This window comes from Priapulus caudatus, unplaced genomic scaffold, assembly GCF_000485595.1.
Source record: "Priapulus caudatus unplaced genomic scaffold, Priapulus_caudatus-5.0.1 Scaffold197, whole genome shotgun sequence".
Taxonomy (NCBI): Eukaryota; Metazoa; Priapulida; class Priapulimorpha; order Priapulimorphida; family Priapulidae; genus Priapulus; species Priapulus caudatus.
The window spans coordinates 385,602-400,805 of record NW_014577258.1 but is presented as its reverse complement, the minus strand read 5'-3'; the positions used below and the strand labels follow the sequence as shown (position 1 = coordinate 400,805).

At 44.9% G+C, this 15,204-nt stretch overlaps 1 protein-coding gene across 1 annotated transcript; it reads right to left on the bottom strand.

The window, feature by feature from the left end:
- Window positions 1–742: 742 nt before the first annotated feature.
- On the bottom strand, window positions 743–12,492 carry LOC106807126 (nuclear pore complex protein Nup88-like). The gene is made up of 16 exons (XM_014809388.1): window positions 11,703–12,492; window positions 11,235–11,404; window positions 9,609–9,734; window positions 8,557–8,590; window positions 7,986–8,107; window positions 7,328–7,511; window positions 6,822–6,984; window positions 6,307–6,405; window positions 5,980–6,049; window positions 5,111–5,215; window positions 4,691–4,840; window positions 3,876–3,995; window positions 3,364–3,510; window positions 2,255–2,381; window positions 1,604–1,719; window positions 743–1,244 (listed from the first exon to the last, which is right to left on the bottom strand). The coding sequence occupies exons 1-16, from the start codon at window positions 11,991–11,993 to the stop codon at window positions 1,181–1,183; spliced, it is 2,088 nt and encodes a 695-aa protein (XP_014664874.1). The 5' UTR covers window positions 11,994–12,492; the 3' UTR covers window positions 743–1,180.
- Between the last annotated feature and the right edge of the window lie 2,712 nt (window positions 12,493–15,204).

The window sequence follows — 15,204 nt, the reverse complement described above, 5'->3', positions numbered from 1 at the left end:
CACATGATGAGAGTGAAGGAAGCAGTGGCACTAGTATGAAGCAGCCTGGGACATGATGACAGTGAAGGAAGCAGTGGCACTAGTATGAAGCAGCCTGGGACATGATGACAGTGAAGGAAGCAGTGGCACTAACATGAAGCAGCCTGGGACATGATAGTGAAGGAAGCAGTAGCACTAGTATGAAGCAGCCTGGGACATGATGATAGTGAAGGAAGCAGTAGCACTAGCATGAAGCAGCATGACACATGATAGTGAAGGAAGCAGTAGCACTAACATGAAGCAGCCTGGGACATGGTAGTGAAGGAAGCAGTAGCACTAACATGAAGCAGCCTGGGACATGATAGTGAAGGAAGCAGCCTGGGACATGATGATAGTGAAGGAAGCAGTGGCATTAGCATGATGTCCGGGACATCTAATGAGTGGTTGGAGAGAAAAAGAGAGGCAAGGCCAGTTTTTCTTCCTTAGAGACGTCGCCATCGTCATACCGGCTGTAAATATAATCCGTAAGGGACTTTGACGCATTTCTTTGAAGAGATAAAACACGTTCCTGAATATATGTAATTAAATTAAATTAAATTGTAATAAACATGAAATGAGGGGTTTTGTAGTGAAGCCTTCTTGTACAAATTCATTATTCTACATCATTTGCTTTAAAAAATGCAGTGCTTGTACACGTGATCAAGTACAGGAGATGGTGAGCAAGTTTCCAAAGTAATACATAGCATTAGTACAGTTACAACACTTCTTTTACAACAATGATTTTTTTAATTTCAAAATGTGCCATTTACAGGTGATTCTAATATATACATGTGTGCACACCTCTCAAAATGCTGAGTGAAATATCTGATAAAGGTTTCTTGGTGCGAACATGAAGAACTTGGACCCATGTCAGGTATTGACAGAAAAAACAGACTTGCAAGAGTGGAACCCTCTCTGCACTTATAACCTGCAACTATAAGTGATACGGTCACCATCGTTAACACTGGTGCTTATCTTTCACACTTTCCTTATATTATTGATCCACCCCAATTTATTTCACGTTTGTATGACGACAGTATTACAACAATTGAGCATAGTTTGGTCTATTGGAACTACATTTGCATATTACAATATAAGGGCCTTCTTTGTAGAGTTAGCTGACAGGGTTATGTCCAATGTTTGCATTGCTCTTCACTCGGTATCAAAGATTCATGGTTTGTTTCATCATGTCTACTTGTAACACCAAATTGCTGATCTCTGTACTCCTGAAAAATATAATTACTAATTAGTGCTGCCATCTATTGATCATTACAGCCGAATTTAATTAAGGTGTTCATTAAATGAAGGCCAACGCTCCATTAGGAGTGTTCACAACTTTGATATCGTTAATGATTAATGATGAATGATTACTGATTGACAATCCTAACCCTAACCCTAACCTAAATGACATTAAACCACAAACTAATATATGCCCATGACCATATATATATATATATCTATCTTATTATGACATTAAAGTTAGGAACACTCCGAATGGAGTATCACCCATTACTCATCTATTCATACAGCTAAACAACATTTATCTATTTGATGAGATAGAGAAGCAAACCCCAGAGATTCTTACTCGTTCTGTAGGATACCGCCTATCTGCTCCTTCTGATTTTTGGTGAGTATCTGTTCTCCATCTCGTCTGCTGATCCTTCTCGTTTGATTTCTGTGGTACTCGGCTTTCTTCTCCACCTGTATTCGAATGACAACCAATGAACAGTTTCGTTGACCTCACACGTTGCAGTAATTAACCAGGTTTTTCCTACAGGACCACATGAGAACGTGTACTAGCAGGGGTAGAAATTAACTTTTGAACACGGGAGTCCAACGGACTGGACTCCCTACCCTCAAAAAGGGGGAGTCCGCAGTCTGATGTTCAAAATGAAAGATATTAACAATAACGCATGTGCTTATTTTTAAGATTCATGCAGTTGCACGTCTGCCAAATTTTCTTGGGACATTAGCTGAAAAAATACGGTAATTCCGCGAGGCCGTGCTCCGTAACAAACTAGTCAGTATCGCAGAATTTTCAGGGAGTCGCACGGACTCCTGCATATGTCAAATCAGGGAGTCCGACAGTAAATCGGGGAGTATTTGACTCCGGACTCCTGTTGATTTCGCACCCTCAGTACTAGTATATCGTAAACAGATTTTTTACGACGGGATTTAACAGCACAAGCGCCCCCACACCTGTCACACTACCTCTCGTCTCGACAGGAGGCATTACCTGATTAAGACTTGTCTTGAACACACTCAGCTTCTGCTTTATCTCTCCCAGCTCCTTGGCCATCGCCCTTTCTGCATCGGAGAGCACCGGCATGCGTGACTGCAATGCCCTCAACACCTGCTCCGCCCTGGAAAGTAACACAAGCACTTGTCTACAATGCCACCAACACGTTTTGCCGTGGAGGGTAATCTACACTGTTAACTACACTGCCCTCAACACATGCTTTGCCTGGAAGGTAAACACAGTTATCTACAGTGCCAACAACACCTGCTTTGCCTTGGAAGCTGCGTGCACAGCACCATTAAACAGACTGGCTCATGAACACACTGGTAACCCGACCTGCTGCAGTATAGCCCCACAAAATACCTTCACAGCGTAAAAATGTCCCTCGCCGCAGAGTGAGGGGGGGGGGCTTAAGACAACAGCCACACCAATTAATGTACTGGCTTACACACATAGCACCAAGGTCACCAAGAGCCACAGGTAATTATATCAGATTGCCTTGTAAGCTACATGGTGGTACCATAGGATGGTAACGGCATCACTTGCAATGCAATGATTAACTAGAGCACTCGGAGAGCACAGACCTCCGCCAAGGCAGCTGAATTCTCTCAATGTGAAATTTTTTATTAATTAATTAATTAAGTGGAAAAATTTATTCATTAATTCATTAATTAAATAATTAATTGGATCCGGATTAGTGCGAGCGTGCAGGTGGGGGAGGACTGTGGTTGCCCCTTAGCCTGTGGTTGCGTGTTTGTAAGTCTACAGCCAGCGCACCTAGCGGAAGTGAACTGAAACGTGCATGTTAACAAACCCACAAACACACAAACCAACACTCAAACACACGCCGGTGAAAACATAACCCCCGCCAAGCCCCTGGCGGAGGTAACAAGGAATATACCTCACTCTTTCGGTTCTGCAGCAGCAGTAGCATCTTCCTACAATGGTGTCACAGAGACTCATCACAGTCTTAAACTAGATGGCGCTGGTGTAACCAGATGAAGCAGACTCGCTGTGCGAGTTGCAATTGCGATTTGGTTTCCATTAGAAGCTGTCACCGTGACGGCCGTAACCGTGGTAACGGTGACACGCTTCGATGCTCTCACCTGGTGACAATCTCACTCATGCTGTAGTTGATGTCATCGTATTTCTCCGCGAGTGCCTCGGCGTTGCATTGCAGTGCTACCTTGCTATCATCCACTGCCTGCAGGTCTGCCAGCTGCTGCTGCTTCTGTTCCACCAGTGATCGCACCCTGACACATTATTATTATTATTATTATTACATACGTAGCAGTGGTAGTAGTAGCAAAACTATTATTACCATAATATGTAACACCACAAGAACAACATGTCCGTCAATGTCAAGTAGAAATGATTGGCAATGACATTTGAAAATTTACTTTTGCCAAATATATCTCTCTGTTTCTATCTCTCTATATCTCTTCTATCTCCCATATTTTACTATATCTCTCTCTTCCCCCCCCCCTCTCTCTCTATCTCCATCGCTGTCTCCATTTCTTACTCGCTCTCTCTCTCTCTCTCTCTCTCTCTCTCGTGCTCTCGCCCTACCTATCTCTATCTCTATCGCCATCTCCATTTCTCTCTCTCTCTCGCTCACCTTCTATCAATCTCATCCATGACTTGCTGGTGTTTGAGCAGGTATTCCTCCCTGAACACCTGCGTCGTCCGACTCAGCAGCCGATAGCAGTCTGCCGGGGAGAGGTCGGACGCGGCGCCCCTGCACACAGCAAATGCTACATCTTATAACACGTCAGTCTTCAAAGTATGGCACTAGTCGAAGATATACAGGAGTGTCGAAAGACCAACAGACGTGTGTAGTAGCAGTATGTTAGCCAGAGACCCGTCCACCCGTCTTTTGGACGGCCTATTCTTGGATAAGACGGATGAAATTTGATAGAGACGACATGAGGGCGGCCCAATTATATATATTACACACCTTGTATAACTGACAACAGTGCTTATAAGAATATAAAATCATATCAGATTCCTGTTTTTTGGCATTTCAGACTAAATTTCCTCCATTTTAAGGTAAGGCCCTCCCCCCTAGGGTGCTTCGCTCCCGCAGCATCCTTGCTTCGCTCAGATGGTGAGACTCTCTGATTTTTTCCCCTGGCTAACACCCTGTGTAGTAGACACAAGTTCATCTGCCTCCTAACTACAAACCGCCATCCAACAAGTGCATCTGCCTCTCAACAACCAACTACAAACAACAAACAAACAAACAAACAAGTTCATCTGCCTCTCTTTTATTGACTGTAAACCTACCTTCTAACGAGGGTAATTAACAGGAAAGGAGACAAAATGCTAATACGCTAGCCTACGGCAGCATTAGCATACCGGAGCGTAGCAACGTGCCGGTTAGACGGGTGGTGACGTTTACAGAGCCCGGTAGTAAAACAAGATGATTCTCACCTGAGCATGGGTGTGGAGGTGGAACGCTGCAGGAGTCTGCGTATGTGTCCGTCGAAGCCGTGGCCATGGAGATGTCGCAGCGGCGATGGAGGCAACTCACTGGTCGTCGATGACAACAGCGGGGTCGCCGTGACGATGTGGGCAGCTGATCTACAGCACACAGAAATGAATGTCAGATTCTGGCATCAGAGTCAGCCCAAGCATGGTGGAAAATCGGAGAGGACGTAGGAATACTACCTAAACAATAATATAGAAGTATAGTTATCTAGTGTTCTAAATTCCGAACTTCAGACTCGTACCCAGACAGGAAATGTATGGACATGCACACACAGACACACACGCACGCAGGCACGCAGGCACCACACACACACGCACGCACGCACGCACACACGCACACACACGCACACAAGTGTGACATACCGAAGTGGTAGAGCGACACACTCGTACGAAGCAAGCAGGCAGAGCAGTGTGAAGCCCAGCACTGGATCCGTTACCACGGTGATGCCACGCACAGGACTCACTGGGCTGCAGAAAAACAACAATCGGCAGCGTCAGTCGACCGCAAACCTTCACTTATGCCACAACAATGTAGAAGCATAATATTCTTTTACTATTAAAATGATCATCTCACAAGTAAATCGAGAAGTTAATAAATGAAGAAAATTTTAGACTCCAGAGCTGCCAGCATACATATTACTGATTACTTCAGTATAAAAATTATTAAGAGTTCCTGCTGTTATAGGCTATAACACAATAAATGAATGGCAAACGTTCACCCGCTATCTCCAGATTCGCGATAACTGGACAATGGAATATTCAAATGGTACCACAAAACGAGCGCACGTAGTTACGTGATGCAAATATTTATAGACTGGTACCTATCTCAAAATGTATACACAGGTAATTAACCTAGTGTTACTGTGGAGAGACAGCACTCTGGTCTCACGAGAGCAAAAGTTACTCACTAGGTATGTTAACATATGTAAACAGTCCAATTTGAAAGGCAAATCGGTGCACCTATTGGTGGAAAGAATGTTGTGAGAGTGTTCATGTCAGTGATGACATGTTAGCCTTACATTCGGTGTTATGCAAGGAGTAACGGTAAGTATCGAAACGGTTACTTTCGGTTTAACTTTAATACACTACTACTCTCACTAGATCCTCTAATACTGTCACTAGTCCCATCTGTCTGGAAAATGTACATGTGAATTAGTGGTACTGATACAGAAACCTATAGAAAAGCAAGCGATGCACTGCCTGAAACATTGATATTCGAGAGAATTACATACCTGTTAGGTAGGGGCTTGGTGCAAATAAGGTGCTCTACATAACATTCTTGGTCCTGTGAAGTGCTGCCACCTATGAATGTAAAAAAATCCACGCTGCACTAAAATGCCAACGTGCTGGAAAAGTCGTTTCATGTCACTCGAAAATTGTTATTACTATTATTCCTTTATCGTTTTAAATTTCTTCATTTTCTTTTTCTTCTTTTACTCTTCCCTCGAATTTTCATTATGGCTACTATTACTGCAATGGCAATGAAAATATGTGCTTTCTTCAATTCAACAGCGTATATAGGAAATACGGGTGCAGTGCATGTGCTTCGCTCATATTACCTTTGTCAAGCACACTGGCTAGTGTCTCCACCCATGGCATGACGACACAGTGCACACCTGCCGAGTGCACACAGAAGTATCTACTAGCTGTGCCTGGGTCTGCAAGTAAACACATGATCTACTGTAATTACGGATTCACGTGTCCACTTTCCATTTCACTGAAAGAGCTTTCCATCGGCTAGCTTAGCTTTCAGCGAATAAAAATGCGGTCGAATTGCACGCAGCATTACTAGGCAGTCATGGCAGCTGCGAACAGCGAGAAACAGATGCTGGGTTATGTTGCGGTCGTCTTGCATCCATATAACATAATACCGATCCTATCAGGCAACAAAAAGCGAGAGACGTGTAACGATAGATACGTCTATAAATAATATCACGAGACTAAGGGAGCACTGATCATTAAATTTCAATGCAGAGGCACACGCATGCACGGATACAAGCATGCACTCAGGGAAACAGAGAGCAACAGTCTCGCGTGTCCCACCACACCCTCTTCTTCCACATCAGACGCCTACCACGATACAGCATGATGGGGCAGGTGAAGTCGTCCGCCACCGTATCCGCTGTTGCTATGGAAACCGTCGTCAACGACAGCTCGAGCTCGACGCTCTCGTAGACGTAGAGTGCAGCTTCCGAGACCTCCTGCTGCTCGTCATCGCTGTACGCAGACCTCGTTGACTAGGTAACGAGATCAAGATGACGAGGATGGCAGAGGATAAAGATGCAAAAAAAAAGACATATTAATTATGCAATAAAACAATTTTGAAGGTTTGATTTTATCGCCGGAGAGTAAACACCAGATGATCGACCAAGGTATCCGTCTCACCTGGATTACATACGATTTTATTTGGGTTACCTGAGCTCTTGCCTGAATTTAATTACCCAAGATCTCACATGGGTTACCCAAAACCTCACCTGAATTACACAAGACTTTATCTGGGTTACACGAGACCTCATGTGAATAACAGGAAATCATATCCCAGCTACATGAAACCTTATCTGAATAATGTCGATATCTTACAAGCGTTTCTGGGTCGTCATCAGACTCACTGTCCAGCACAACGCAGTGATACAGCCTGCCGGCACATGTTGCTATGGCGAGCACGGGAGGAGAGGATGCGAGGCAGAGGATGCTGCAAGCATCCACGCCGTAGTTGTCTTCCGCGGCGGGCTTCATCGTGAGTGGACCCTTCATCTGCTGACCGCTGCAACGCGAACACGAGACGTGTTAGCACATACCTACGCGTTGAGGCTGACCCGCACACCATACAAGGTACAAGGCTACGGATGTAAATGCCAGCAAGCTGTCGTAGATAGTGCAACTCGCATGGCACAGAAAGTGTTCAAATTATTGAACTCACAATGTCACACTAGGCCATCTGTGTGTAACACGAGCGGTTTATGCTTAGAGGTGTTTTATTATGTATACGTGGTCATAGATGTGTGGTTTTCGGTCAGGGTTACGTCTAGTGTGGGCAGATCTGATGTAAATTGGGTCAGGGTAATTACTAGGGTCAGCCCTAAGATCCTACAACAGGGGGGGGGGGGCAGGCACAACCAGGAACTAGCAATGCAGCAAGGGCGGCAGGCAGAGCCAAGGACTAGCCATGCAGAAGGGGAGACAGGTCGAACAAGGGACTAGCCATACAGAAGGAGAGGCAAGCAGCAGAGATCCTTACCTGTCACTTGCAGTCAAGCTTGTGGGCAGACTGAACACATCTCCATTGCCATACAGGAGATAGACAGGCCATTCCACCACCTGGTCTGCAGCATCTGAAACACAGACACGCGAGTTCAGCATCTATACCTCGTGGCTGAGTGTCTGACTATGACCAACATTTATTATTCTACATAGATTAGTTTTTCATCTATTTATATTACCATGATCTATTTTCAACTGCACACACTGTCTATGCCTCGATGAATAAGTTACTATGACAAAATTCTAAATGCCAAGATCCATAATAATATTCCCAGCAAGTCATATCTCGCTCCTCACCCAAGCTCCACATCACTCGATATCTATCTACACTAAACCGGCAACATAACGCATATCACAGATGAGTACACGATAATGTCTATGAAGAGAGACAGGCAGTCAGACACCGACACACAGACAGGCCCGTAGACAGATAGACAGACAGCTCGCCAAATACAGAGGCAGGGACAGAGATCGAGAGAGGAGAGAAAAATAGAAGCGATATAGCACAGAATAACGAGTTTACTCATGACGTGTCAATGACAAAGTACATCGGTAATGTCTGAGGTGTTGACACTGTACAGCCTTAAGCACGTTAAACATTTCTGCCGCACTTCTGCATTGAGCATGTAATTCTATTTTTGTTGATTTGTGTAGCAAACGTAAACACGTTTACTTTTCAAAGTGACACATTTTCGCGCAGCTCATATGCTTCGCGATCATTGGCAATTATGCCTGGGTAAATTAAGTCTCGTTTCTCTTAAGAGGTAATTACAGTTTGATCGACACTGGGAAGACAGATACAGATAGAGGGAGAGAATGATAAGGAGAAAGAGATAGAGAGAGAGAGTGAGAGAGAGAGAGAGTGAGAGAGAGAGAAGGATAAGAAGAGAGAGAGAGAAGGATAGGAAGAGAGAGAGAGAGAGTAGGATAAGAAGAGAGAGAGAGAGAAGGATAAGAAGAGAGAGAAAAGAAACAGAGAGACAGACACACACAGAGAATGGGAGAGATAGAGCGAGTGAGAGAAAGAGCGTGAGAGGAGATTGCGAGGGGAAGATAGAAGGATAAAGAGAGGGCGGGAAAGAGCGTGAGAGAGAGAGAGAGAGAGAGAGACAGAGACAGAGAGAGAGATGACGAGGGTAGGAATAGGTGGGAAACAGGGGGTGGGGAGTGGATAGGGTAACAGTGGGGTTCTCGGCTGGTGGCCGCAGCTGTTGGGCTGTGATCAGCAGCAGCATCAGTGCGTGGTGGGAGGGATGAGGGATTCACTGTGATTGATCGGACATCCTCCCAAGTTCGAGCAACCGCCAGCAGCCCGCCGCGTGCCAGTAGTTACTAGTAGTAGCCTATCGCTAACACAGTATCAATTTACGGCGTAGCACCACCCCCTAGCTGCCAGGGGTGGTGGTAATACAGTGCAAGTACGGCGTATATATATATATAGGATACCCCCGATATAGGTACTCCCTCCTGCTCTCCCCACCAATATCAACAATTCCTGTTTACGATTCATAGGAGTCCGCTGCCTGTGCTGCATGCATGACCATGCGTGTGTGCTTGTGTGCGTGCGTGCGTGCGTGACCAGCGAGCGTTCAGTGTATACCTTAGTGTGTTGTCGGAGGTGAGCACGGTGAGGCATGTGTCGGTGTCGCTGCCCGGGTGCCAGCTGACCTGCAGCACGTGCAACTTGCCGTTCGACATGAGGAATCGCTCGGCGATGGGAATCGTCCTGTGAACGCACAGAGGCACATCGAAACCAGCGTTAGTGGACACCTCTGTAGAAAGGACACCAGTCTATAAGGGCCACTTTAGGGAAGGTTCCTTCAGTGGCATTTACACAGTGACAGCGCTTGGAATGGACACCTGTATATAAGGAACACTTTGGGGGAATTTTTCATTGCATGGGAGTTATAACGTGTAACCACCTCACCTCTATGGAACAGATATCAGTCTATAAAGGAAACTCCCAGTGTCTCCCTTGATTGACCCCCTGATATACAGGTTTGACTGTACAATGTACATACAGTTGTTTTAAAGCAGCACATGCACAACCAGCTTGACTTCCATACACAACTCAATCATACAAAAGTTTCACCGGAAGGATCTGTACTCTGAATGATGAATGCTCTTATACTTACATTAATATCACTTTGGTTACTGCAGCAGTGCGGAGATATTTGTTATGTTATACCAATGGACATAGATGTGTTTCAGATAGAATTACATAATCAATATATATCTTTTTGCAGTTACTGCAGTCACTTGGCTTCCCAAGATGTACCTACCGTACTACTAGTAACTGTAAAACAAGCTGTTCTCTTTCAGTTTGAAATAACACCTGGAGTGTAATTAGTTAGAGAAGAATTCAAAAAGACAAGAAAGAAAGCCCAGCATACGTGTTAATAGAGTGCTGTTCTAAGAAAATGTGATATTTATAGATTTTAACAAGGGGTTTAACAGATTACTCGGGTGGACAAAAACACCAGTAAGCGCATCTCGATAAAAACTGAGCACTTTCTAACCAATATGACACTAGAAGTAGAAGATGTGAAATTAACAGTATGGCAGTGTTGAGGTTTCAGATTCAACCAGGAATTGATTGTCTAAAGCCATCAGTCTGTCAGTCGACTGGAACACTGATCAACTTAACTTCTAGCGGTAGAGCCAGTTTCGGACTGGCATGGGCAAACAGAGATACATTCAATTATTTCTTCATAATTAAACCACAGCTGCAAGCCTCCTTCAAGTAAATTAAACTCAGAATAAATTCAGCCACTACAATTTATGACGATGTCAGCAGTAAGATAACATTATGCACGAATGCATGTCTCTACACATAGATCACACACTCTTCTCTGAAGAACAGAAAGCTGTCAGATAGAAATTGCATTCACAATCAAGCATGTTGCACGACAAGATAGCATCAGCAAAATTTCAATTCACTGAAAAACGTCTGATTAACTGCAATTACATGTGGTCAGCCAGATTATGTAATTTAGTAATTTGCATGACTAAAACATAAAGAGCGCTATTTTTTCACCTGGTGACGATCTCACATTACAAGCTTAATTAAATCAGGCCAACATGGCGTGGGCAGAATATATTTGTCGAATAGTATTCTGTATGCTACGTCCACTCATTTTAAAGATTATTTTCGGTATAACTTGGCAAATGTACCTATTGCCAGTATTGGGCTTAATCATGAATCTGCATCCATAGCGACATTTACCTGCAAATTATTTTCTCCTTTCCTCCTTCAAACTCGCCAAACTTTCCCCACCTCCTCGGCAGCTCAAGGACAAATATTCCCGTAGTACCTACAAGTGCTACCAGGTGGCCCATCCTACTGAATGCAATTTCTTCGACTTCGCATACAGGTATGTTGGTGCAGAGCAAGTGCTGCAAAACAAACGTAAATTAGACCGGCGCGAGAAATAATGACAGCATTCGCTTTTACTTTTAGCATTCATCAGCAAAAGCTTCGGCATTATGCTCGTGACCGATATAATCTCATTAGCTAGAGAGAGAAGTAATCATTCACGAGCTAATGCAATCATAGGAAAGTGTCGGCACATCATGATATTGCTGCGCCCCCCGAGATAATTTAAAATTGATCAGGGATGTGACATACAACCACACAGTTCTTCCCTGCTCGTATAACTAAAAATGTTGAAAATCTATAGTAACAGTTGTTAACCTGAACTGATGATTTTCCGCAGCCCGTCGACAACCAATCCCCGGTCTGATCGCATGAACTCGCTCGTGACTGGTCCAGACCGGCAGCTGCTGAATTAAGGGCTGCCAAGTTCGTACTCGATAAACACTGATTTTCTGCGTTCCACGCGAAAAGTATTCCATCATTCACGGCTAGTATATTACTACACTCAGGTCTGTCGGGCGTTTTCGTCGCTGATTTAGTTATCTGTTTGAAGAGTTTGTGATGTCTTAGGAAACTGCGCCAATTTCCATTTTCTCTGGGTGCCGCCATTTTACGCTCTCGTTCACGCAGAGAGTCTCGTCCCGTCGTTATTGTTATTTTTAAGTATTGCGCTATCTGAATGATAAAGCATATAAAAATAATTATAATAAATTATGCTAAATATTTCATAGCATTAAAACGAAAACTATACGGAAGAACGAGCTGCTGAAACGCATTTGGCTCTGACACTCAGGCGATCCTAGCATGTAAAATCACGTGACCACAACAGTGCGTTGAAGATTGACGGAGCGATGGCTGCAGGGATACAGTCGATGTATCAATACTGGAAAACCTTCGACCTGCAACAGTTACAGGTAAGCGATTTTTTTACTAATCGTGCACGATCCTCAAGTCAGATGACTGTAGAATACTGTCCCGTATTTAGATTCCTTGAAGAGACGTTAAAACGAGCAGGATCCGTGTCTATATCGACGAATAATCGAGACGATTTGATTTGGATCGATGTCTGGCTGCCGATATGTGGAGCTGCCTGCTCTTTGTGCTCCAATAGCGATCGAATCACTCGGTGAACTGATGAACGCCCTGCCATGGCTGCCACGCCGACACTTGCAGGGAAAAACGTTAGAATGCTCCTGAACGCGGCGGCGTGCAGAAGTTGGCGGTGGCGTAGAGTTTGTCTGCGGGAAGCAGGCATGAGGCGGAACATAAATTTGCAACTTGTTGCTTCTGATTTGGCAAAGTCGGCGGCATAGCATTAATTCCCCGTATTTGTTCAGCGCGATAATGATACATGTTATCATCGGCGAGTACCGTTTACGTTCTGTTGTCGGCACACACACGCGCTCACTCGCGCTTAAATGTGGGATAATTGTACTTATGTAGGAACTATTACATGTGCCTCATTAAGAAATTTGTTAATGTAGAAGAACTCGGTCTGTCTTGTGTTGAATCTTGAATCTTGTCTGTCCATAGATGTGAAACATAAGCTCTTATTCGATATCCATGGTCTGTCCCGCTGTAAATTTTCTCACGTGAAAATGTAATGACGAACGGTGGGTAGTGTTGCTGTTATCAGGGTTGTTACGTCAGTGGTAATTAACAGAGTCTGGCCTGTAGGTGTGACTATATTGCTGTGTCACGCTTAGCTTTCAATAAACGTATATTTGAGTTTGGTCATTAGACACAACCATAAAATAACCATTTGGTGTATACACAGTTAGATATATGTGTGTATATATCTCGTATCTCTCTTCTATTCTCTCTCTCTCTCTCTCTTGAGAACCGTAGTAGTTTATTAGCAATTATGGAAGAAGGAAGGCAGCAGTATGCGGGTAGATTAGATGGATGTGTAGATGACATTGAGAATGAATGGCTGGATTTGGCGGACGATGGATTGATTGCGCTGTGTGCGCGTAGATGGGAGCCGATCGATAGGATCTATGGATGGAATGGCATAACAAAAGAGGTGAGAATAGTTGAAGCGAGATGAGAAGAAAACACATGGCGTAATAGAAGAGAGAGAGCATGAACTGGATAGAGAGAGAAGAGATCAGGAGATTCGCCGAGAGAGAGAGAGAGATGTGAGACGAGAGAGGAGAGGAGATGTGAGAGAGAAGAGAGACTGGAGAGCACAGGGCAGTCAGACAGACCGACACACAGACAAGGCCCGCTAGACCAGATAGATCAGGACACGCTCGCCAAATTACAGCAGGCAGGGGACAAGAGATCGAGGAGACAGTTGCAGCAGAAAAATTAGCAAAGCCGATATAGCACAGAATATACGAGTTTATTACATGACATGTGTCAATGACAACGAGTACATCGTAATTTTTTCGCTGAGGCGTTGACATGTACAGCTTAATGCACGTTAAATACAATTTCTGCCGCACTTCTTGCATTGAGCATAGTAATTCCTATTTTTTGTTGATTTTGTGTAGCAAACGTAAACACGTTTATTTTCAAGAGTGACACATTTATCGCGCAGCCGGCATTATGACTGTGCGCGGCGCATTCATTATCGCAATGTGCTATGCCTGCGTAAAGTAAGTCTTCGTGTCTCTTAGACAGCGTAATTACAGTTTGATCGACACTGCGGAAGACATTATACAGATAGAGGAAGAGACATTGATAAGGAGAATAGACGAGAGAGAGAGAGGAGTGAGAGAGAGAGAAGGATATAGAAGGAGAGAGAGAGAGGATAGGAACGAGATGAGAGATAGGATAGAAGAAGAGAGAGAGAAGGATAAGAGATGATAGAAAGAAACAGAGAGACAGATCACACACAGAGAAATTGCGAGAGATTAGAACGCGATGTGAGAGAAAGAGCGTGAGAAGCGAGATTCGCCGAGGGAGATAGAAGCGATGAAAGATCGAGGGCGCGTGAAAGAGCCGTTCGCGAGAGAGATAGAGAGAGAGAGACTTAGAGATCAGAGCAGAGCAGATGACGATTCTCTCAAGGGTAGCGAATAGGGTGGCGAAACAGGGGTGATGGGGGTGGCATTAGGCGTAACAGTTGGGGTCTCGCTGGTGGCCGCAGCTGTTGGGCTGTGATGCAGCAGCAGCATCAGGTGGGCCGTGGTGGACAGGGATGCAGGGATTCACTGTGATTGATCGGACATCCTCCCAAGTTCGGGAGCCAACACGCCAGCAGCCCCGCCGCTCGTGCCAGTAGTTACTAGTAGTAGCCTATCGCTTAACACAGTATCAGATTTACGGGTGTAGCAACACCCCCTAGCTGCCAGGGCGTGGTGGTAATTACAGTGCAAGTACGGCGTTATATATATATATATATATAGGATACCCCATATAGGTTATCCCTCCTGCCTCTCCCCAACCATATCAACAATTCCTGTTTACGATTCATAGGAGTCCGCTGCCTGTTGCTTGTATGCATGACCATGCGATGTGTGCTTGTGTGCGTGCCGGTGCGTGGCGTGCGTGGCTGTGGTGTTGTGTGTGTGTTGGTGATGTGTGTGTGCTGTGCCATGTGTGCGCGTGCGTGCGTGAGGTGTACGTCAGCCTCGTTCCAGCCGGCGATGCGAAACATATGCCACCGCCGCGTCTCGTCTGCGAAGTCCTGCTTCGCGAAGCCAAAACAGTTCGGCGATTTGTGTAATTGAAGCTCGCCGTTTATTAGTCGTAACAGGTAAATTGTTGTGGATACTGCGCATGATAAACATGCCCGTGCGTGCGTGCGTGCGTGTGTGTGCGTGTGTGTGTGTGTGTGTGTGTGCCGAGAGAGAACGTACGCGGCCGTCGT